The 22,857-nt window shown below is 46.7% G+C and overlaps 1 protein-coding gene across 1 annotated transcript in view; it reads right to left on the bottom strand.

Moving 5' to 3' along the window:
• Window positions 1-17,320, bottom strand: part of IQSEC3 (IQ motif and Sec7 domain 3) — a 27,442-nt gene extending 10,122 nt beyond the window's left edge. Inside the window, exons 1-2 of the mRNA XM_010132053.1 lie at window positions 16,233-17,320; window positions 11,214-11,375 (exon numbers count right to left, since the gene is read on the bottom strand). Of these exons, the coding sequence (XP_010130355.1) occupies window positions 11,214-11,375; window positions 16,233-17,320 (1,250 nt within the window). The remainder of the gene's footprint in view (window positions 1-11,213; window positions 11,376-16,232) is intronic.
• Window positions 17,321-22,857: the final 5,537 nt, after the last annotated feature.

Raw genomic sequence — 22,857 nt, 5'->3', positions numbered from 1 at the left:
CTTTCCCTATGATCTGGTAATCAATCCTTCACACACTGTTCATTCCTCCCTCCCTCTCAGTACATGCACCTTCTCACTACCCACTTATCCATTCACCTCTTATCTCCATTCACTGGGCTGTTCCCGCGTTTGTCCTCTCCTCACGTTCCATTCTGTCCAGAACACATCCCCATTTGCAACCTGTACCTTCTTCACCACTCTTGACTCCCAATCAACTGCAGAAGCAACAGCATTCACTATGTCTTTAAACACCAGAGTCATCTCAGATAAAATAGGAAATGGAAGCCATTGTACAGGAATAACATTGCAACATCAGCTGGCTTGTGAAATCAAGGCTGGGTAAAACTCTGCCCATGTAGTCAAACACCAAGTCTTCAACTGATTCCCCTACTCATTTCTACTCACACAATTCTACTCATCCACACAACCTTTCCATTTCCGTCACGCTTTAGTGCCACGCTTCCCTGTCATCTGCTGGAAATCCTTCACCTCATACATCTGGTATCACTTTTTCTTTCACAGTGATGTTTTGCACACTGGTAATTCATAGCCAGTTTAGATACTCGAAGAAGGCGATGCTGCCTCTCTTGTTTTCCAGTAAAGCGTTCTCGGCTAATAAAAGTTGTACTGAGTCTCCAAAACATACTACTACAGTCCTTGCTGTCTGTGTGAGTCAGTATTCTTATTGTTACAGCATGATATTTTGGTCATTTGCAATGTCAACACCTTTCCCACAGGGCTTCAGCCCATTTCATTAGCACATTCCTGCCTTTTGTGTCCAAGTCATTACTGCAAGCATTAATCAAAAGACTAGACTCAAAAAATTCTGCTCATAACCTCCCTTAGGCCCAGCTTCCTATTTCAGCAGAGTATGTAGGCACTAATGTCTGCATCAGCCAATTCTCTCCCCCATTTATGATTCCTCTGCTAATTCCTCTCTCTTTTACACTCAACTAACAATTTCTCATGTCAAATGTTTTGCTGAAGTCTAGAATTACATTCTGCATGTCCCTTGTCTAGAAAACCAGTTATTTAAACAAAGACATTGAATTAATCTACTCTCCCCTGGTTTTGCTATGTACCATTTACCCTCCTGTCTGCCATTATTCTTTCCCATAAATAAATTCTCAAAGCTGACATTCTGTCAGACCAAGAAATTCACAGGTTGCCAAAATCCCATTTTCTTTAAACCTTCCTTAGATACAAAGTTACTAATTTGCTAATCTTCAATCATGTGGCACCACCTTGACATCACAAGTATATTAAAAAATCAAGTACTTCCTATTTTCTGCTTCTACGTACCTTGGATGCTAGTTCTATCTTCCTTTCCCCTTCCCTCCCCACGCCCACCCCCTTTATTTCATCCTCTGTCTTGTGTTCAGTTTGCTTTCTCATGTTGTAAATGATAAAACTGACCTCAAACTTAAGGTTAGGTGGAAATTTTCCCCAAGATCATTTGTCTGGAACTGTATGAGGAGTGCTACAGGGAAAATAAAGGGGGAGGGGATTAGCTCTCTTCTGGTTCCTTCCATTTCCTAGGACATCATCTCTAAGCATGCAGAGGAAAAGAAAATTATCGGGAGTGGTCAGCATGGATTCACCAAGGGGAAATCATGCTTGACCAATCTGACAGCCTTCTGTGATGACATGACTGGCTGGGTAGATGAGGGGACAGCAGTGGATGTTGAATGTTGTTAACCTCTGCTTTATCAAGACTTTTGACACTGTCTCCCATAACATCCTCATAGAGAAGCTCAGGAAGTGTGGATTGAATGAGGGGTCTGTACTGGGTCCAGTTGTGTTCAATACATTAATCACTGGATGAAGGGATGGAGTGTACCCTCAGCAAGTTTTCTGATAATACAAAACTGTGAAGAGTTGCTGACACACCAGAGGGCTGTGCTGCCATTCAGCGAGACCCTCAGGCTTGAAAGTTGGGCAGAGGGGAACCTAATGAAGTTCAACAAGGGTAAAAGTAAGGTCGTACACCTGAGGAGGCACCAGTACAGGTTAGGGGTTGACCTGCTGGAAAGCAGCTCTGTGGAGAAGGACATGGGAGTCTTGGTAGAAAACAAGTTAATCATGATCCAGCAGTGTGTCCTTGTGGCCAAGAAGGCCAGTGGTATCCTGGGGTGTGTGAAGCAGAGTGTGACCAGCAGGTCCAGGGAGGTTCTCCTCCTCCTCTACTCTACCCTGATGAGGTTACATGTGGAGTACTGTGTCCTGTTCTGGGCTCCCCAGTTCACGAAAGACAAGGAACTACTGGGCTACAGCAAAGGGCTACAAAGATGATTAGGGGACTGCAGCATCTCACTTATGAGGAAAGGGTAAGAGACTGGGTCTGTTTAGCCCGGAGAAGAGAAGGCTGAGAGGGGATCTTACCAATACTTATGTATATATAAATGGTGGGTGTCAAGAGGATGGGGCCAGACTCTTACTGGTGGTGCCCAGTGACAGGACAAGGGACAACAGGCACAAACTGGAACACAGGAAGTTCCATCTGAATATGAGGAAAAACTTCTTTACTTTGAGGGTGGCAGAACATGGAACAGGCTGCCCAGAGCGGTGGCGGAGTCTCATTCTCTGGAGATATTAAAAACCCACATGGACACAATCCTGTGCAACCTGCTCCAGGTGAACTTGCTTTAGCAGGGGAGTTGGACTAGATGATCTCCAGAGGACCCTTCCAACACCTACCATTCTGTGATTATCTGGAAAATTTTACCAAACAAACCTCTGCTAATAAAGGGACGTGCTGTCATCAGTTTTCTTTTTCTTCCTTTATGTGATAAACCTGAGATGTGTCTTCTGGTCTTTTCTATAGTGCTGCAGTTTTCTCCACTCCCTTACTGATTCAGGAGTTAAGATATCATTGCTTAACTGGGATAACACCCACAGAATAACTTACCAAGAGCTGTGGCTGAACATAGAGTGTTCAGTATCTTCTAAGGCTGGAATCATTACAACTTCAGCTAGAAAATGTGGGGTCTTTTCCTGTACCAACTCCATATAATCAAAATGTAGGAACAACTGGTGAGGAGCACGGGCAGAGAATCAATAGGGCTGCTCTCACGGGAAATCTTACATGAAATCTTTTTCTCCCTCTCCAAGAGGTGGACTGCAGGAACACTCACAAATGGTTTCTGGCAACAGTAAAAACTTCCTCCACTGCCTCTTTCCTTTGTTATTTTTATTTTTCTCATACTCACATGTCCCTTGGGTTAACATCAAGGCGTTCTGCTTCTTGGAATTTATCTTTGATAGTTAGAAAAGTTTGTCTCTGGTTAGTCATTATTGTGTTCACAGCTGCAACCACCTCTGCAGTTGGACTTTTGTTATTACTTTTTGATCGTTTTCGATGCAAGATGTTTCTCAGCGATGACCCCAATGATTTTGCTGTTTCTGTTTGATTCCAGACATATGAAAGCAGAGTCCTTGTTCACACCAGTGAGACCTGCTGAGGTCACCTAGTAACACCATTTCACCAGCATTAAATCATGCATCTTTCACTCTCTCCCTCATTGATCAATCCTTCCTCCTCCACACAGGCTGTTAGAGCACATTCTCCCCTTTGTGTACAAATCTCAAATAATAAAGCCAATGCCCTTGATACAGAAAGTCTCAAGTCTTTATTAGGACAAGAAGGACAAGGCAGCGGTTTATAGGTCCTTTCAAACTCAGACAGGCATTGCTACAGGAGTTCCTCTCAGCTTTCCCTTTGAGAATTTCTTTCATGGACTGACAGATGCAGGTTTACTTTGTAAATTCCAAGGCGAACTCCTGGGAGTCCCTTCCATTTGTCTCTCAGCCCCAAGAACGGTGGCTTCTGTCCTTCTTCCTGAGAAAAGTTGACCAGGCAGAAAGGACAGGTTAGGAAGAAAGTTTGACTCAAGCAAAGTCATCCTGAGCTTGCATTTTATTTATCTGACAAAGCCTGTGCCAAAGGCCTGAGGAATATCTCCTAGAGGAGCCATCAGGCATGCTCCTGTTTTCTGCTGCTAGGCAGACAGAAAAATCATAGTTGTGTGATATTTTTGGTGAGCAAATTTGAGACAGCAAAGTTCATTCAAAGCGCCGAAGAGCATTCTTCCATGGGGCTGCCATTTTCCTGCTCCTCTTCTAGGTGGCTACAATTTTTGCTGCCTTGCTTGACCTCACATTCCTGTAAACACCTATTAATTCACTGCAGTGCGTTGTTAGAGCTCTCCTGAAAAACAAAGTACCTTTCATTTGTGAAACCAGGGCAAGGAGGTCTTTTCTTTCCAAGGCTGAGACCCTTGAAGCTCACATAGGATATCTTGACAAGTGTACTGCAAAAAGTACTTTTATCTTGTCAGCCTCCAGAGATGCAATGTAAAAGGAAGCGTAATCGCTTGAGAGGCTTGTCTATTCCCAGAAATGGATTTGCCACTGTAAGAGTCAAAGGTTGGGTTGAGAGTGAATAACTCTCTGCATCCAAGGAATAAACCAGCAGCTTATGTTCATGTGCCAAAACCAGTGCTGAGTTCATTTTTCCACAAACAGCAGAACACCTGTGAGATGCCTATCCCAGGACCACCAGGAAGCCTGAAGGATAATGAAGCAGGGGCAGAGTAATCACCTTATAAAAAATCCTCCTCTTTCAACTCTTTCCTCACCACAGACTTGCAAGGAATCACATGAATTGAGCTTGCAGTGCATCCAGCGATGCATTTAAGCCAGTACCCGCAGGGATAGGGCTTTGAAGGTTTGGATCATGTTGATGTAGTGAGCAGGAAAAGTGCCGACACCCTGCCTCGTAAATAAGGTGGTAGAGTTTGAGGTCTCTTGTGCCACCTGTACACATGGGGAGCTTGGTCTGTCCTGCAGCACTCAGCAGACAGGCACCTCACAGCTGCAGAGAGTTGCATGCCAAGTGACAGGACCAAAGGGTAGGCTCCTAGCTCGATCATTTTGCTCAGCCCTGTGCCTTACAGGCTGCAGGGCATAGACCCCCAAAAGAGGATGGACATACTGGCATCACAGTTGTGAAGATTTTAGTGTGGGGCTAAGCATGGCAATAAAGCCTTGTGGCGAAAGGGTTCAGTGAAGGCAGGAAGCAGCTGTATCGTGTGGGGCTGGGATATGCCCACCCAAGCATAATGACCTATTTTCCAGCTTTTCCACTCAGGTGACAATGCAGCAGGAGCTGGGCTGCAACTAAAAGAGTCTGTAATGAACCTGCAGCCCACACTCAGGGAGGGGGCAAGGGGGAAGGCAGCCAGGTGGAAAGTTTAAAACCATGAGGCACAAAGATATTAATAAAAAACATCCCTCTTCTCAGCTCCTCTAACTCTACAAGCTTTCTGAAGATGAATCAGGCTTAAGGTGGACTGCAGAGGAAGTGTTCAGCTCCTTGGGAAAAGTCTGCCCTGCACATGTTAACTGAGGCTCACAGAAAGAAGAGTGAGCAGTACTCACTGCTTCCTTGCACCAGCGTGCACAGTGTGTGCCCCAGTCCTGCCCTCCTTGTGCAAGGGTAGTCTTTACAGCAGAGAACATGGCCCACACCAGTCTTCCCTTTCTGGGAGATGCTGCGCTACATGTATTGCCTGTTTTTACCCTGGGACCGAGTCACACCTACATGCCCTCCCAAGGGCTGTTGGTAGCTCACATAGCTATTCACTGGGGCGGCCACTCCTTCCTAAGCAGAAAATTGCCTAGTCTACCATGCCTTGCACCAGAGCTGCCTCTCAAGGTGGAGAGCTGTTCCCACTCCAGGCACGTTGGCCATGCAGGGAAGGGTTCTGCCCAGCCTTCATCTTCCCCTCCAAAGAACATTGGGAACCCTTGTCTCCCAAGGGACAAGGGAGAACACTGTTTCCCTGGGCACCTAGGCAGGTTCAAGCTGCACTTCAGCCTTTGCAAGCCTGTCATGGGGAAAGCTGCTCTTGTTCACAAGTCTGATCTGTGCCACAGCTCTGTTTGCAGCAGGCGGTCAGAACTGCCTAACGCGTTCTTCTCTCTGTCCTGTTTCCATCACATCAGTAGCTACTGCTCCACAGCACAAGACACAGCACTGTGCTGTTTGAACCCTCCTGTCATGCAAGTCCCCTATGGATCCTCCATAATGTCCCCAGTGAGAAGGGGAAAAGAAGGCAAGTTTGGGCTAGACCGTCAATTTCACGCTGCCAGTCCAAGAGGAATCTAATATTTCTTCGAGAGACAGCCTCTTTGCTGGGCTTCCAGCTTTGCACTTACACTCCTAAGAACAGCTTTTTCTCTCCTTGACTTCCCATGAGAGAAAGAGAAGACAATACGTGCTTGACAGACAAGAGAGCTGCTCACCCACAGGAAGAGTGTGTCTAACAGCAACTTACAGTCTAACAACAACCAGCCCCCGACTCAGCACAATGTCTCCTCTGCTGAATCCCTGCCCGTTTCTCCTCTGACAGCAAATGCACCAGGACAGACACTTCTGCAATTTCAAGACCCACAACCTCAACACAAACCATCCAGTACCAGCAGCACAGCCGACTCCATTCATGTCATCACTCACATTATCTTGTTCATGAATGAACTATAAATGGAAGCAACTCCTGAGTCAGAAACAGGTGGAGGGGAAAAACGAACTAAAGGGAAGTATGAATGAAGAACAAAAGTGACAAATAAGTGCACAGAAAGAAATAAACAATACATCTGAGCATGTAATACAAAAGAAAGGAATGAAGAAAGGATGCAAGAATGATTATGCATCTCATATTAAAAATACGTGTTAATGCCTCACACCTGATTTTTTCAAAGCAACAAAGACATTTTTCTGCAGTACTTGCTGAGTAGATGTGATAAAAACTGCTCAGTACCAGATCAGTGTTTTAATGGCCCAGGCTACTTCTCTACAGCTGTATTCCCTGGACTGGTAGACATCAAAACCCTGGGGTAGGTCCCCAGGGACTCCTCCCAGCTGGCTGCAGGGCAGGTTGTGGAAGCAGATTCCCAGGAGAAGAGGTTGGATCTTACTGTGGGATGCTGGATCACAGTGAGTGGCTGTTACTGTGAGATGCTCAGAACTGGTTACAGATGGGATTTCTCCACTGTAACATCAAATGCCAAAAAGCCAGCCTAAACTAGCACATTGAGAAAAACAACATTCTTGAGAGACCTGTGTGTCTCTGTTGACTACAGGAATTCATAAATTTATAAAAGGCACTAAACTTGGTGCTGGATAATAACAGGTGAGATAAATCCTGTTTTTAAAGACTGAAGCCTTTTCTGCAAGAGAAAATGACATATTGCATCTCCCTAAACAGGCAGGCCTGAGCAGTTAAGTTTTATCAAAGGATGTGTGCCAATTATAGTCAGATACCACTTTCTCCCTTGCTCCTCTGGCTAGCATGTATAATTACTTGAGCGTTATCCAGACAAAGGTTGAAAGACGAAGTAGGAATATGGAAGGAACAATGTAATTTCAGGGGTTTTAGGCACTGGGCATGCAGGTGTGGGAAGGCGAAACAGCCCACCAAAGTGCTCAAGCCTCATATTATGTTTACTCTCACTCAACCCCCTGCCCACATGCCTAAGAGGCTTTGCAACTAGCATGGCATTTCTCAGGAGTTTTGCATTTACTAGGAGGGCAGTAAAGAGGGATCATCTTCACAGTGCCAAATGCCACTGCACGCTCCCAAGCTCTGTTGCCTGACCCCAGGAACAGGCAGTGGTTGGCTTGTTTGTCAACCAGCATAGCTTCAATACTTATGGAAGCCGAGAGAAGTTTGCAGAGTATAGACTTATGGGTGGACTTATAGCTGAGTCTGGAGTTTGTAACCTAGGCAGATTTGCCCTGCCTTCAAATGCATGAGGGAGGCTGACACTTTTGCAGATGTTTAAAAAGTTGTCCTATTATTTATTCATGCAGTTGAGTTAATTCAACCTGGCTACAACAGAAACAATACACAATTCTAACATAAGTTTTCACATTGAGCGGAAGTTAAACTAACACAGCAGGTAGCATCAATAATTGAAATTGCTTTTGGACCAGGAAGGCTTCAGGGCCAGGTCTGGGATGTGAAAGAGCAGACATCTCCCCCTGCGCACAGACTTGCTCACTGCAGGTGGCCAAAGCCTGTCCAAGAAGCCCTGCCTGCTCATGGCCACCCTGCCTGGGCACTTAAGCTTGCTGGGACTAGCACTGCCGGTTCTTCTTCTGCCCACTTGGGCCACAAAAATGAGAAGCTACTGTAGGAGCTATCCTGCCTGCCATGTGCTCTTCGAGGAGTGTCGTGTATCCTAATACTGGCTTGCTAACTGTGGGTAGATGTGGGGAATGTAGAAAGCCCTTGCAGAGTCCATTCTCCCAAGCTGTGCCAGTGTTCCTGAGCTAGTCTGACTGGAGTTGGATGGGGAATGAGAACCAGATTAGGTCTTAGTTCTAAAATTCCAAAGGGTCTTTGAGCTGCCTCTTGTTCCCCCATGATTAGCTCAGAAGTTGTGATTAGCCCTTGAGCTACAGTGCACTGGAAATGTTAACACACTATACTACACTGCCAGCCCTCTTCTTCCTGCAGCATGGATAGGAAAAATATCCAGGATGACAATCCTGGGCCAGAATTTCTGCTGGCAATGCCTTGTTTCCATGCATGTCACACTGCTGGCTATGCAGCAACTGCCCAGCCAGCTCTCACAAGCAGATGATGAAAATTTGCTTGCAAAAACCACCAGCCATTGCTATCCCCAAGCTCAGAAATGACACAGTAAGAAAGTGTCTGCAAACAACACAGCTACAACCAGCTGAATATGTGTGGTTCTACAATCCTCTTTTAGAACATTTTGTATATATTTTATGTCTATTTTTATTTTGCCTTTAAGGAAGACAAATCAGCCATTTAATGTGAGGAGGGGATGGCAGCACACATTTTAGTGCAAGAACATCATCTGTTGTTGGAAGACATCAGACACACTGGTTTGAACCCTGAATTAAGACTCCGTTGCTTAATACATGTCCGTGTACACAGAGTCTATGTCCAAGTTATGTCCATGCACCCACTGCTTCAACAACTCAGTTCCCATCATTGAATTTTGCTTTCTACAACTGTAAATAGGATGGCAGGGTCATTCTTTCACTGAACGTTTGGACTGCTATGTTAAGAGGTGCAGTGGAAACTATGAGCAATGAGTATGATGGAGTAGGGTCAGCTACTTTAACAGCCCTCCCGCAATATGCAGAGATGAGACAGGCAACCACAACACAGCAGCTCCGAGATATTGAGGCTGGGAAGCAGACACCAAGCTTTGCAATAACGACCATTCCCAGGAGAGTTTGCAGTCACATGTGAGGCAGAAGAACACGGTCATTTGAAGGGATGTTGCCAAATTCAGGACTGCAAGGAAGCGCCAGCCTATTGCTATTGCAATATTTCCCTGTCTGTGCAGAGGCTAGGTTTGGACTTCAGCAGAATATCTGTCAAGGGAAGCAGCCCACACATTGCTTGCTGGAGAAAAAGAGACAATTACTTTAAATTGTAGCTCTCAGCATGAAAAGACTGGAGAGAACATGTGTCTTGTTGCTTGCCAAATCAATACAGCATATTAAAAAAAGAGCTGGACCAAAGGTCGGGAACCTGCAGCAATAAGCAGCAGCAATTGCAGGAGGAATGAATTTTGAAATTTAGGCCCAGATTTGACTCTCCAGCTGGCAATCCTCCAGTTTTTCCCTGCAGTAGAAGTTGCATTTGTATTGGATTTAGAGTTTCCATTTGGCCTGGTTCAAGAGAAACCACTGCAAAATTCAAGGGAGATAGAGAACACCTTGGAACACAGGAGAATATAATAAATGCTACAGTGCAAAGGACTTCCTGCCTAGAGGCAGTTCTCACTAAGAACTGTGCTTCTGCCTAATAAAAGAAAGACCCAGCTCAGTGCTAATCACCCCTTGAAATGGGTCTCTGAATGAGCTTGTTGCCCTCTGACTACACAGGTCACATCACCCTGCGAGGCAGTCCTCACCTTCACACTCTGGTGCAAACTCGCCTTGCTTTCACTGTAGCGGTTCTCAGGGTGAGAGAGGTGGTGTCCCCTGTTCCTGATGTCCCCTTTTCATCATAGACAGAGCTGTGCTTTCTCCTTGTCCCTCATCAAGGACCAAGCAGGAAACAAAGGCTCATCTCAGTTCTCCAGGCCTATCTTTGCAGAAAGCCTGTTATCTTGGACAATGATCAGAACAACAGTAAGGTGCTTAAGATACTTTTCTTCCCAAAACTTCAGACCCTGCTCCTGTGATGCTGGGGACTGACAAATTAGCAATAGTTACCATGTGGAAGGCAGAGCAACGGTCAGGTGCTGAGGGAGTATAGGTCTCAGGTATTCACAGGATTTTGCAGCCCAGATTGTAAGACTTGAAAGAGGAGAGAGGTGTAGGCTGAGAGACGCACAGCTTCTGTGACCAGGAGCAGGTCACAGTGAGAGAATTGAAGAGAACAACCCAGCAGCCACTGAACAGAAGTAGGGAGGAAACCTGAGATCTTGTTCAGAAGAGGGACAGCTCAGGCCGTTGGAGTTTTTGGAGTGTTCCTCATTGCTCTGTGACTGCAGTGGTAATGATAAACCCTTAGTAGCACGCTTCCTCGTGCAGGCTTCTTCATTATCACAAATAAGACCTATTCCCCTCTTACTATTCCTACAGTGCAGCTGGAAAAATTTAAAAGGCTACTCTTCTCAAAACTGGACAGGAAGAACCAGGTGTGGAGCCAGCGTTTGCTTCACCCTCCTGACCTCACAGCAAGGAGCTGCTATTTTTCCACCTCTACCTCTCTTAGTACTTCCCAGAAAGCATCAGAGGTGCTTTATAGGATGGAGTGAGACCCCAAGCACAGAGCTTCCCAGTCACAAAACCTCTCGGCATCACTAGTTCTACCACCTGACGGTGCTGATCTCCTGATAGATGGTCGCAGGTCATCTGAGGGGAGGCTAAAATGAAAGGGCTGCTGGTTTCAAAGAAGGAACACATTGCTGGGAAATGCATTGAGAGATGCCAGACAGGGAATGGAAATGGTGAAGTTCCAGCAGAGTGAGGATGGTAGGAACACATTGCTGGGAAATGCATTGAGAGATACCAGACAGGGAATGGAAATGGTGAAGTTCCTGCAGAGTGAGGATGGTGGGGCATGAAGGATGAGGTACTTGCTGTTGCAGCCAGGGGCAGAGTGGACTGGCAACTCCTTTACAGCGTAGGGAGGAGGGAAAAAGTTTTCCACACTTACTCCAGGACATCCCTGTTGAACTGCTTCTTGCTGTTGCCCAGGAACTCCCCAATCATCTGGCGGCTGAGGCCTTTCCGCTGGAGCAGGAAGTGTGCCACCCCAATGGGGGTATCTGGGATGAAGCCTCGGGAGATCAGGAACTGGATCCCTTTGTCTGGGTTTCTGAAAGGGAAGGACAGAGACACAGTGAGTTTGCATGATCTCTGAGGCATTACTGCCTCTGGCTCACCTCACAGCTTGCAGCAGTGCAGCCCTCCGTATGTTCATGGGCTCCTATGAGTTCATGTATGTGGCAGGGACTGTACTGGTGAGGATAGCGAAAAGTGACCTGGAGGAGTATCCCCAGTTGCCGTTGAGGACAAAAGGATGCCATTGGACCTGCTGTGACACTTGCAGCACCTGCTGTCACCTGGCTATCACAAGTGCCTTACCACTGCCACAAAAGGTCCTGCTGCATGATACCAGACTCAGCAGAGACTCTCCTCTGCCATCCTTCTGCTCCAGGGTCAAAGGCTCTTGTATCCTCCCTACCCCAGCTTGTTTTGTTTAGGGTTCCTGTAAGGACATGGTTAGACTGTGTTCCCCACACAGATAGCGTGAGAACTATCAGCACATTCAGTTGCTCCAAATGCAACTCACAGAGAACTGCCCCCAAGGTCCAGGGGTGAGAGTTGGGCATATGACATGACCCTTTGCTTTAGGGGAGCTGGGGTTGCACTTTCTATAGGGTAGACAAAGGTGAAGGGAAAAACATGGCTGTGGAGAGACTTAGAAGACATGCTGCCATGGTCTTTAAGCAAATGAGGCTCAAGACAAAAAGAGAGGTAACCGAATTTGGGCACTTTTTCTGTAAAAATAATATTCTCTTTTGCATACATTTTTAGTGCTCAATGTTAAGTGACACTTTCTATTTTCCTCACCTGAGCCTGGTGCTGGCTGTCTGAACAGAAATCCCATGCTCAGATTTGCTTCTCTCTTCCTTCACTTCCCCCACCCTTAGCTGTGTTGTTCTTCCCTTCTCTATTGATTTACCCCCTCGGGCAGAAATCTCTGTGTGTGGGTGGATGAGAGCATGCACCTGGAGAATGCCTTGTCAGAGCTGGGAGAGAGCTTTGTGCAGCTCCCAGACAGAGGGGTTTTTCTCCCTCTGTGGCTGTGAGTGCCTCTCTGAGAACAGGCCTGGTGCTGAGTGGGCCTGACTGCCTGGTTGTGGGAGTGATTTTCTGCTAGCTAGTGTGCCAGTGTCTATGCCCACATACGCAGCTCTTGTGGGGGTAGTGCACGTCTCAGCAAGCACATGTTTGTGTGTGTGTATGTCCTGTACATGCAGGTTTCTCTTGCTCCATACATCTTCCTCAGAGCCCATGTGTCTGCATCTTTTGGCTTTCTTCTCATGCCTCCTATAAACCCACATGCTTTTGTGTATCCTGGGAGTGACTGTGAGCCTATGTGATGCCTGTCCCACCATACAGACAGGAATAAGTGTGTTTGTGTGTATCGTGCAGTAGGTTTTCTTCCTATATTTCAATCTGCCCCTCTGAAGGGTGTCTGTCACGATGCACTCTTGCTGAGGGAAATCAGTGCGATGCCAGGAAGATTTTTCACATTCCTTTGATTCTCTGAGCTGGTGAGTGGAGAGAGGTAAGAGAGCAGATTCTTCATGAAAGGATGCCGTATTTCCATTAGTAACCCAAATTCAGGGATCTTTGTCAAGGCTCAAGGAGCAAGTTTGCTTAGGCAGTTTCCTGGGGTGAGGAAAGGATAGGATGAGATCCTGGAGCATGTGAATGCTTGATTGCACAGCCACAGACTGTGACACTGTCAGGTGGTGGAGGATGTGGGTGAGCAACATATGTCTAGCTATAAGAGGATCAGTGTTCAGGATAATGGCATGCTCCTTACAGGGGTCTCATGGGTATACAAAAAGTAGAGGGGCTTGAAATAGTTCTGCTTACTCCACAATGTCACAAAGAAAATATCCTGGGCAGTGTGGCATCCCCGGGGAGAGTGGCTGGGAAAACAGGTCAGCCCATTAAATTAATGAACAAGAGAGCTGCAAGATCCGATATTGAAAAACCCAAGCCTTCCTCAGGCAAAACCAACAGTGCACTTTCTGCGTTATCACACAGCTCTCCTGGTCCACCTCTGAAGAGCACAGGCAAAGTTCTCTCCGTTAAGTGCAAAGGTCATATGGTCAGGACTAAAGTCAAGCTAAGCCACAGATTCATAAAACGCACCTCCACCTTCACACTTTGGTACTTGGCAAGGGACAGTATGGTGCTCACAGTACAAGGATAATCTTAGCTACACTGGTGTGACTTAGAAGCCACTGGACTGACTTTGGATTCACTCCAGAGAAGCTAGGAACTGAATATGGACAGAAAAATGCAGCTCACACACTGGCAAGGATGTGCAGATTTCAGTAGAGATGGCACACACAATACAAGAGGATGTAGGATAAAACAGTCCAGCGGTGACAGCCCTCCTGCACTGTCTAGACTACAACTCTATACTTGCACACGCTATTCTACCACTATCAGCAGCCTTTCATCAGTTTTACCCAGGGTTCAATTTGTCCTCCTCAAAATCCTGATAGCAGTACAGCATCCCTGCCACTGAACACCTGCAGATGTATCCCATGTACTGCAGCATCCAGCTTGTATCCAGATGTGCAGCAGACAACTCTACTTCCATCTCTCCTGAGCCTGGTCCCTGCAGGGGTGTTCAGCACGGCCAGCGAATGCTGCGGGATTCCTCACGTCCTGCTGGCTTTCCCTCTGCCCACGCAGGCAGCTGCCCACACACAGAGTTATTACAGCAGCGATGCATAATGAAGCACTCTCCGTTCCAGGGATTCCACCCCCTCACTGTGGAGTGGGGATAGGGAAAGTGCCACAGCAGCGCAGCATCATGTGTTCCCAGGGGCCTGCTCTGAACCAGTGTGCTGCTTTCTGAAAATGCAGCGCAAGGCTGGGTAGGCTATGGCAGATGCTGCTAGCAAGGGAGGCCTTTAGCTCTTCATCCAGAGGAGCGGTCAGCAAAAAAGACATGCACATGTGCACGCACAGCCTCAGCTCCTTGCCCTGTGGGCTGGTGCCCACATGGCAAACCCTACCATGGTTAGCTCTTTCCTAGATATTGACAAGGAAACCAACAACCAAGTAACTGCAGAAAGCTGAATGGCCTTCCCAGCTTCTTGGATGGAGGTGCACTACGGTGTCACAAGCGGAGCCATGTATCCCTTAGATCCTGCTCAGAGAATAAAAAAGGGCTTCACTCCCCAGAGCTAAAGGGTCAGCTCCCTCCCTCCCTATCCTCCAACGTGTTGTCAAGAAAACTGAGCCTTACAAGTTACTGCACATTATTCCAGCAGCTAGTTTCAAGGGAGCAGGGGAGGCCTGCCTAGGAAGTTGAGTTTCAGAGCTTCACAGTAAGTCTTCTGTCCCACAGGGGCCTGCAAGCTGCAGTGAACCCAGACTGATGGAGGACAGCTGAGATGCTTCCCCAAAACAGACATGGCGCTGCTGATCTGTCACATGAATGTGTGCCAGGCAGATTGGGGGAGGAAGAGAGTCTGGGAAGAAAGCATTTTCTCTCCTGCTTTATCTTCACATCAGTGTTCATGTCAACTGTGCAGGAACCAAAGGAAAACGCACTGGGTGGGGGAACTCCTGCCAAGCACGGCTGAGAATACCGAAACATTTAGTAGCAGATGTGAGCCCCATGTTCCCCTCCTGAAGTACACCTATTCCAAGACAAATGCCAGAACATCTGTGTGGACCTGGAACTCTATCACAATCAATCCCCACCTGTGTCTGGTGCCTACCTTCTCTTGCTCCAGCCTGCTTGTGTTCCTCAGCAAACCTGTATGTGCACATTTTGATATCTACCCATGGACCCACCTGTTCACAACCTGATCTCAGAGCTAGTAAAATGTCCGCCTCAGTGCTGTAAGAGACCCAAATCTGCCTGCTCTAATGTCACTTCAGTTCTAGATGTGCTGTGAGCCCAGCCCTGAAAACATCTCTTCCAGGTTTCTGCCTCCTGGAGTCCACAGCCTCCACACTACACATACACAAATCCTGTGCATTGCCCCCTTGTCTGTGCAAACTTCTGCCTAGGACTGCATAAACTTTAGTTCTTGCTCTGACCACAAGGCCCACGCTAATGTGTGGCAAAAGTATATTCTAGTATGGGTGTATTACCATCCCCAGCATCTTCACCAGGGGACTCAAATGGAAAACTAGACAGCAAAAGATGAGAGTGTGCTGATGGAGCAAAACCCTGTATTCCTCATGGCTTGCTCAGGTGAGAAAAGTCTCATCAAAAGGCAATGAGCAAATCTAAAGCTCCTTATAGGTCAGCTGCTTTCTGCAAATCTAAAATAGACTATGTGTGACCCCTCAAGTTCATCTCTTCTGATGGTAATCTCTGGGCTCCTCTGCTTTTGCTTTCACACCCACAGCCTTTTCATAGGACTCAGATGTGTAAGAGGCTGAGATGACTAAACCTGGTCTGTGAGGAGAAAATCTACCCAAATACCAGAAGGAAAATGACAGCCAGAGCACTAATACTGGGCAGAGTTAAGCCCAGCTCTGCTTTCTCTCTTTACTTGGAAATGCCCCATGTTAAACAACCGGGGCTGAGCTTACATCCCCAGCTACGCTTGCTGCTTTGCAACAGAGTGGAGCAGGAGCCTAGATTCCAGGCTCAGCTGCTAGATGCCAAATGGAAATCAACTGAGGCCAAAGGTTTAGAATTCACAAGAGCATGGGCACTACTCAACAAGCCATTGGACTTGTTCCTCTGTTGGGCAGAAGATCAGGACAGTCCTTGGGGGACTTTCGGGAAAATGCTTCTGGGTAGCCAGCATGAGGTCTGCATTGTATACACAGATGGTCATGCCCTCGAATATGAAAGAACTTTCCCAGAGATGGATCTAGTCCAAGAGCCTGCCCTCACCTCTTCCGGTGAAGCATGAAGTATGCTGGGAAACATGAAAGAGAAAGAGTCACTTACATATTAAAGAGGTTCAGACCAATACGGTAGAGGCGCTTCCTCATGGTGTCTGTGGAAAGTGTGGGGGACTTGCAGCTAGCCGGGTTCTCGCAGTGGTACCTTGGGAGGCTGAGGATCATGGCCTGCAGCGCTTCTTTCGAGGACACCTCAGAGGCTGACTTAGCTGAAGTGGAGGTGCTGCTGCTGCTCAGCTGCTCTGAGTTGTCTGCATTCTCAGACTCGGAGCCTTTGCTTTGCCCTGTCTCATTGCTCGCATCAAACTGGAGCTTCTGCACTGCCATCTGTCCAGGCTCGGTACTGCTGTCTCCCGTGCCATTAGTACTGACATTTGCCTCAGTGAAAGTGTGGCTGTTCTGGAGAGCTCCAGATTCAGGTGAGCTCTCTGGGGCAACCAGTGGTTCACTGACTTCTCCCTCCTCTTCTCCTGGACTTTCTTCAGTCTTGATAGCTTGAGAGAGTCCAGCCTGGGCATTGTTGCTGAGGCAGTTTGCCATGGACACCGAGGTAGACGATGAGACAGAGATGTTCTTGTTGTCAATCTGGACTGTGACATCTCGAAAAGCCATCATGAGAGTGCTGCTGCTCTTGGGCAGGGTATCTGGCAAGAGCCCTTCCTCCTTCTCCTTGTCTTGCAGCTCAGCTTCTAAGTCTTGGTTTGGCTGCATTGAGCTAGCACTGAAGGTCTCCCTTATTTGGTATGAACCCCCATCCTGCAGTGAGCACATGGTCTTCAGGCTCCAGGTGCTGAGGGCATCATCAATAGACTTGGCCAGAGACTGAACTTGTTCTGTGAAGGAGTCCTCCAGCTCTGTCAGTGCCCCACTGATGGTGGCTGGCAAAGATGGGGACCTCACCAATGGGATGCCCACAAAGTTGTACCCCTCCACCAGGGCTTTCTCAGCAGAGAAGCTCTCTGAGTTCTGCACCCGGACTTTCCTCAGAGAGATGCGGCGTGGCATGCGGCTCTCCAGCAGTGAGTTGCGGATCTTCTCAAAGTTCTTGCTGAGCTGGTACTGCCGGAAAGCAGTCTGGATGGTGCAGGCTGCCCTGCGAGATACCAGGTGTCCGCCGTATTTGTGCTCTAGCATTTCGATCTGAAAGACATAGAAACAGGAAATGTTATTTTTTGCTAATTGACTACTAATAGATTTCTGGTACCTCAAATCCTACACTGATTAGTCTGTAATGACTGTCAGAAGAACTTGTAATATTGAATTAGCTTTTTTCCTGCACTACCATGCCCCTGATTTCAACAGAAGTTCCCCCTTTGGGCATAGCTTGCTAAAGCACCAGTACTGTGAGGTTCCTCACAGCTGTAACACGATCAAGTCTCTTCCTAGAGTGACAGCCATACAAGCTGGAGCCTGGAGGTGCCTCTCCCTTGCAAACCCACTTCTGATGGCCTTTAGGGAAAGCTCATCACTGCAAATTCAGTGTTCCAGCAATGAGTCTCCCTGTTCGGCAGTGCTCTGGTAATGTCAAGCATTACCCCATGTCTCAGTGTTACTAATGCTCCACTCTCCCTTAGTCACCTTAGGAAATACTCTCAGGGAAAGGAGAAGCCATGAAAGAAAATGTAATTTTTAAATGCAGAAAATGTTGACTTGATCATAGGAGCTAGTGAGAAACACCAGCTTCCACAGAAGTTAATGGAGACTGGATTGGTTCACTGCCTTTTAAAAAGCACTCTGAATCCCACAGTGTCTTGCTTTCTGATGTCTGAGTTTTTCAGGTGCTGGCCAGCAGTGAAATGAAAACTACCCAAGAAAAGAAAGACTTTCAGTTTTGAAAGGTAAAAAAAAATTTGATTTTAAATGTTAAGACAAGATACTAGGAACAAGCAGAAGGAGGGTTTACTCCTTTCTGAGCTGGTAACAAGAAACACACATGTAAATATATACACACACAGCTAAGTGGCATCTCTACAGGCTTCAACAAAGCAAGTATGTATGGTCATGTCTCTTCCATAGTCTAGTATTTATACTTTCTGGTAACACCCTCACCTTTCCTCTGCAGACGGGCTTTCACTAACATGTTACAGGACAATGTTAGGTGACTTGGCTTCAGTGAGTGACTGACAGAGGACAAGGGAGACAGTGTGAAGATGATGGTGGATGATGGGATTGAAGAAATAAGAAGGATGAACTCGAACTACCTTCACTGAGGTTTTGGGTGAACTGTGAGCTGAACTCTACACTGTCGGCACTTCACAGGGTGGAGCGCAGGTGTAGACTGTAGTGTTTGTATGTGCGTGTGCAGCTGTGGAAGAGCCAAAAGATGGTGAAGTGCAGGGGACTGGAAGTGCTGGTAAAATCAGTCCTGAATTAACAGAGAATTCACTACATCATTTGTGTGGTGAGTATGAGCTCATAAGCAGATCCAAAGGACGAGTTTTGCTGATGGCATTCTTATCCCCAGACAGATACACTTGTCCCTCACCGTGCCTTGTTGGCTTGGTACTCACAAGATGAAGGACTAAGCTCACAGAAGATCTGAGGTTAAAGTCAAACCATTTTTGTAATCAAAGCAAGACTGAGGCATGATCCTCAGCTTGCAGAGTCATGTCATCTGCTTCCTTTTCCTTTTTTGTAAAATTACTCAAGTTGCAGATAAAACCATCAGTGAATGGTCTAGGTACAAGTGAAGACTTGGACTGACAGCTGTAAGAAGCATAAATCACTGCTGGCATCTTTCCAATACTAACTCCTCTGGAAACAGGGGAAGACAATATGACCTTGGGAGATGACAACAAGAGAGGAACAACATGACTCCAGCCATTCTGTCCCTGCAGTGGTATCCTGGCTGAAGAAGTAAGTACTGAAGGCCTTGCCCACTGACAACCTACCACCCCAGGCAGCAACAGGTCTAGGGATCCTGCTGCACTGGGTGGGAGATTGCCATTTCTGTGAGGGAGCAGGGAGGTAGGGGGCACATCCTTTCATGTTTCCCTCTCTGAAAATGAAGTAGAGACCCTTTGACTTGTGCTCAAAGACAAGGCAGGCTTCTGTCTTCTGTCTGCCTTACCCTTGAATTCACGTCTGTCCAAGGCCCAGCACTAAGAAGTAACAGCAATTTGCTTAGCAATAGGGTTGGCCACCACAGCTGTAGAGGCAGCTCTCAGAGTTCTGCTTACGCCTAATTTAAAAAACATTGGCCTAATACTTCCCCTGCTACCCTCCCAGAAAGGGTCTGCAGAACTTTTCCCAAAAACCACCCACACAATGATCGTGGCTTCAGGTGCACTTGCTGCAAGACCTGTCAGTAGGCTCTTTGGATAAACAAGGTCTCTGATTTTTTTTATCTTTGGATAAACAAACCCCATAGTTTGATGTGGCAGGAAAGAGGAATACAGGTACAAAAAGAGATTCTGGGTAGCAGCAGAAGGCTTTTGCTGGGGTTCTTTGTCCTTTTTTCCAAAATGACCATCTTAAATCCCACCATTAAAACCAGCACTCCTGCCATGTCTCTTCAAAGTTGGCCTCCCTGGAAAAAGTCCCTTGGCTCTTCCCTTCAGGAGGAAGGTTCATGCAGATAAATGCAAATTAAACCAATATCCTGCATAGGCCCAACCCAACCAGTTATTACTGACAATTGACCATGAGCACTTAATATAATGGTCTGGTTAATGAAAATGAAGAATTAATTGTGTTGGGAGGTAAAGAGGAACAAATGGGAGGGATAGACACAGCTATCTGAGGAAGAGAATAATAGTAAAATGCAAAATAAGGCAGAAGTAAGAGCCATATAATTATCTGAGGTTTCAAAGGGGGTGACAGCCATTCTGAAAACATGAAATTTATATGTTCTGATCTTACTAGAGGCCAAGACAAGATGTCATTGATGATCTGAAGTAAAAGGCCAGTTTATCTCATGCAAGGACAGTTCCCAAACAGACAGACTTTAATAACCACTAAGAGGAGAGATCCTTCTAAAAGTCTGAAGGAACGGTGCAAGCTTGATTCATTGGTCCATACTTGGTCAGTACCTTGATAAAACTTCAGCAGCTTTTTGCAGTCCAGTATCTCAGTCCTCCCACAAGGGTAAGGCATTAAAGAGCAGAACAAGATGTAAAGTGAGAGGACTCCCAACCTAGTTTGTTCTCCAGCTCATACCAGGGGTGCAAGGATGGATTCTGCCTGTGATCCATTGTCATCTGGGCTCAGCCAGCAAGGAGAGTCCTACAGTGTCTTGCAGCTGGGATAACAAGGACCAGAGACTGGTTCAGGGATGCTTGAGAAGACTGGCAAAGACAGAAGCAGCACCTCTCTAGGAGAAGTGTCCTCTCCACCTTTGCTTTGTAGGAGTGGGTCTTTGTCTCTCCCTCCTCAATGTATCCCAGCTATTTACTGTTTACTGATGCCTGAGACATTCAGACTTGCTATCAGGTCGAGCTAACTAACACTCCAGAGGAATTAAGAATTTCACGCAGCTGTGGCCTGTTTTCTTTGTCTCCAGAGGAGGAAAGGGCATCCATTAGCACCACAGCAGTCACAGGTAATGGAGATGTATGTCCAGCTTGCTGGGGGAACCTTCTCTTCCCATCTGAGAGGAGAGAAAGGCCAGACATGATTGGCCTTCTCTCACTCCTAATAAACCCTATGAATCACAAGTAATTGCCTACTTAAAGCTACTCATCTCTGGGGAATGATCCGACAGCCGGCGCCAAAGGAAGGCAAAAGCAGGAGGGGGGTTAGGGGGATTTCAGAGAATAATTAGCTTAATACATTTCTGGGCCTCAAAATGAACACAGTCTAAGCAATTCAGGCCTTGTGGCTGAAATAGAAATGGCTGGGAAATATCCATTGCCATGAGGGATTGCACAGGACGGGAGCTTTAACAAGGTCAGCCTAAGGAAAGACAAAGTGCCAGGCCTGGATATGGCCAAACATTTGAGGTGCACAACCCGTGGCTTTGCTGCCCATAGGCATAAATTCATAAATCTGCCAGGAGAGAATGGGCACTGGTTTTCCACCCGTGTTATCATTGAGCGTGGCGACATGCCACCATGTTAGCAAGACAAGAATCAGGCTCGGAGACAGAATCTGAATTATTCTAGTCAATGAATGCATTGTAAAAAATAAAAATAAAAAAAGACATACAGTACACACGTTTCTACTACCCACGCTTAACATCCCTCCCTCCCACCAACCTTTCACAATAGAAGGTTATTGCTATAAGGGTCACTTGTTAATGGGATGTTTTCCTTTATTCATGGGACATCACTGTTCTTCAGCACAGCAAAAGAGCATGTACAGCTGAAGCCATGCTCCTCTCCCCTGTGATCCCCTCCATTTCCCAACATTACAATAGAGTCTAAACACAGGGGAGCTTTAGCACTTGAGTTTTCTTTTCAACCTCCTGCCATGGTGTACTTCTGCTCTGCACACTGTCAGCATTCTCTGTTTCATGGGATAGAGAGCAAGGAAAGCCATAATCCCACTCACCAATCCTCTAGTACGATGCTGATCGGCAATGACTGGTCGATGACCCGCACCTCCAAGCCCTGAAGAGAAGGCTGTATATTACCCTCCTTCCTTACGAGCACTCAGTCCTCTCCCAAAAGGTAAATGTGACTTCAACTGCACTGAGACTAGAAATGTCTCCTTCCATCTGTTTTCCTTACTGTAAGTTCTATCAGTGTATTACAATTTCTGCTGTGAAGGTCCTATCACCCTTATTCTTATTCAAGAGAACTGCCTGACAAGTGAATTGATAGAAATACCTATGAAAACATAGACTAGAGTGTGGGACTGGAAGATACTCTTCGCTCTCTGAAAATCTCCCCTTCCAGAGCTGGAGGCAATCCACTGAGAACATCCATCAGGCTGGAAGAGCACCCATACTGTAAGTCCCCTTTGCTGTGAGAGAAGCGGTTTAACCTACGAGATAGGCTAGATCTCTGCAAGGTCAGTACTTCAAGGCACCAAAATTTAATGAACGAGCAGCTAACATGTCTCTCTGTCTCACATGCATCCAGGGCAGGTCTGGCCTCTGCTGCAAGAACGGTGACAGGACAACACAACCTTAAAGCTAAAATAACACAGGACAGACATACCCCAGGACAAATCAGAGCAGCTCTAGGACACAGAGGAGGCTAAGCCCATATATAGCAGCCAAGATCTGGCCCACCCTGAAGATATGTCATGTTAGTTTGTGAAGCCAATTAATTAGTCTCTTGTTTCTTTTCCTGGTGTGAAGCAAAAATTCTGTTCAAATCGAGTATGCAGTATTTTGAGAAAGACAGAGCTAAAGAGTCACAGTCTCTTTCTGCTCAGGAATTTGTTGGGCCATTGATCTGACATGTATGTTTAGGGACAGCAGCAATGCCTTGAAGGAAGTGGCAGAGAGATGTCCCAGAAGCAGCAGCTTCTTCTGTGGGAGCCTCATTAGCTGAGATCCTTCATCTGCAATAGCACTACTCCTACTGAATTCTCCCACTGAACATAATCTGGACACTGTCACTAGCATTTGCTTGTCCTCCTCATCTCACATACTGCAGGGTTTGCATATCAAACAGCCTCTGTTTGAGCCGCCAACCTAGGGAAGAGTCAGAAATGATTCTTTACGTTTTGTTTTGCAGAACAGCTCTCCTGGGCTGCATAGACACAGGATGGGGTGGGGGAGG

The sequence above is a fragment of the Buceros rhinoceros genome, unplaced genomic scaffold, assembly GCF_000710305.1.
Source record: "Buceros rhinoceros silvestris isolate BGI_N320 unplaced genomic scaffold, ASM71030v1 scaffold13252, whole genome shotgun sequence".
NCBI lineage: Eukaryota > Metazoa > Chordata > Aves > Bucerotiformes > Bucerotidae > Buceros > Buceros rhinoceros.
Note: the sequence above shows the minus strand (reverse complement) of the source record. Positions and strands in the feature narration are given on the sequence as shown.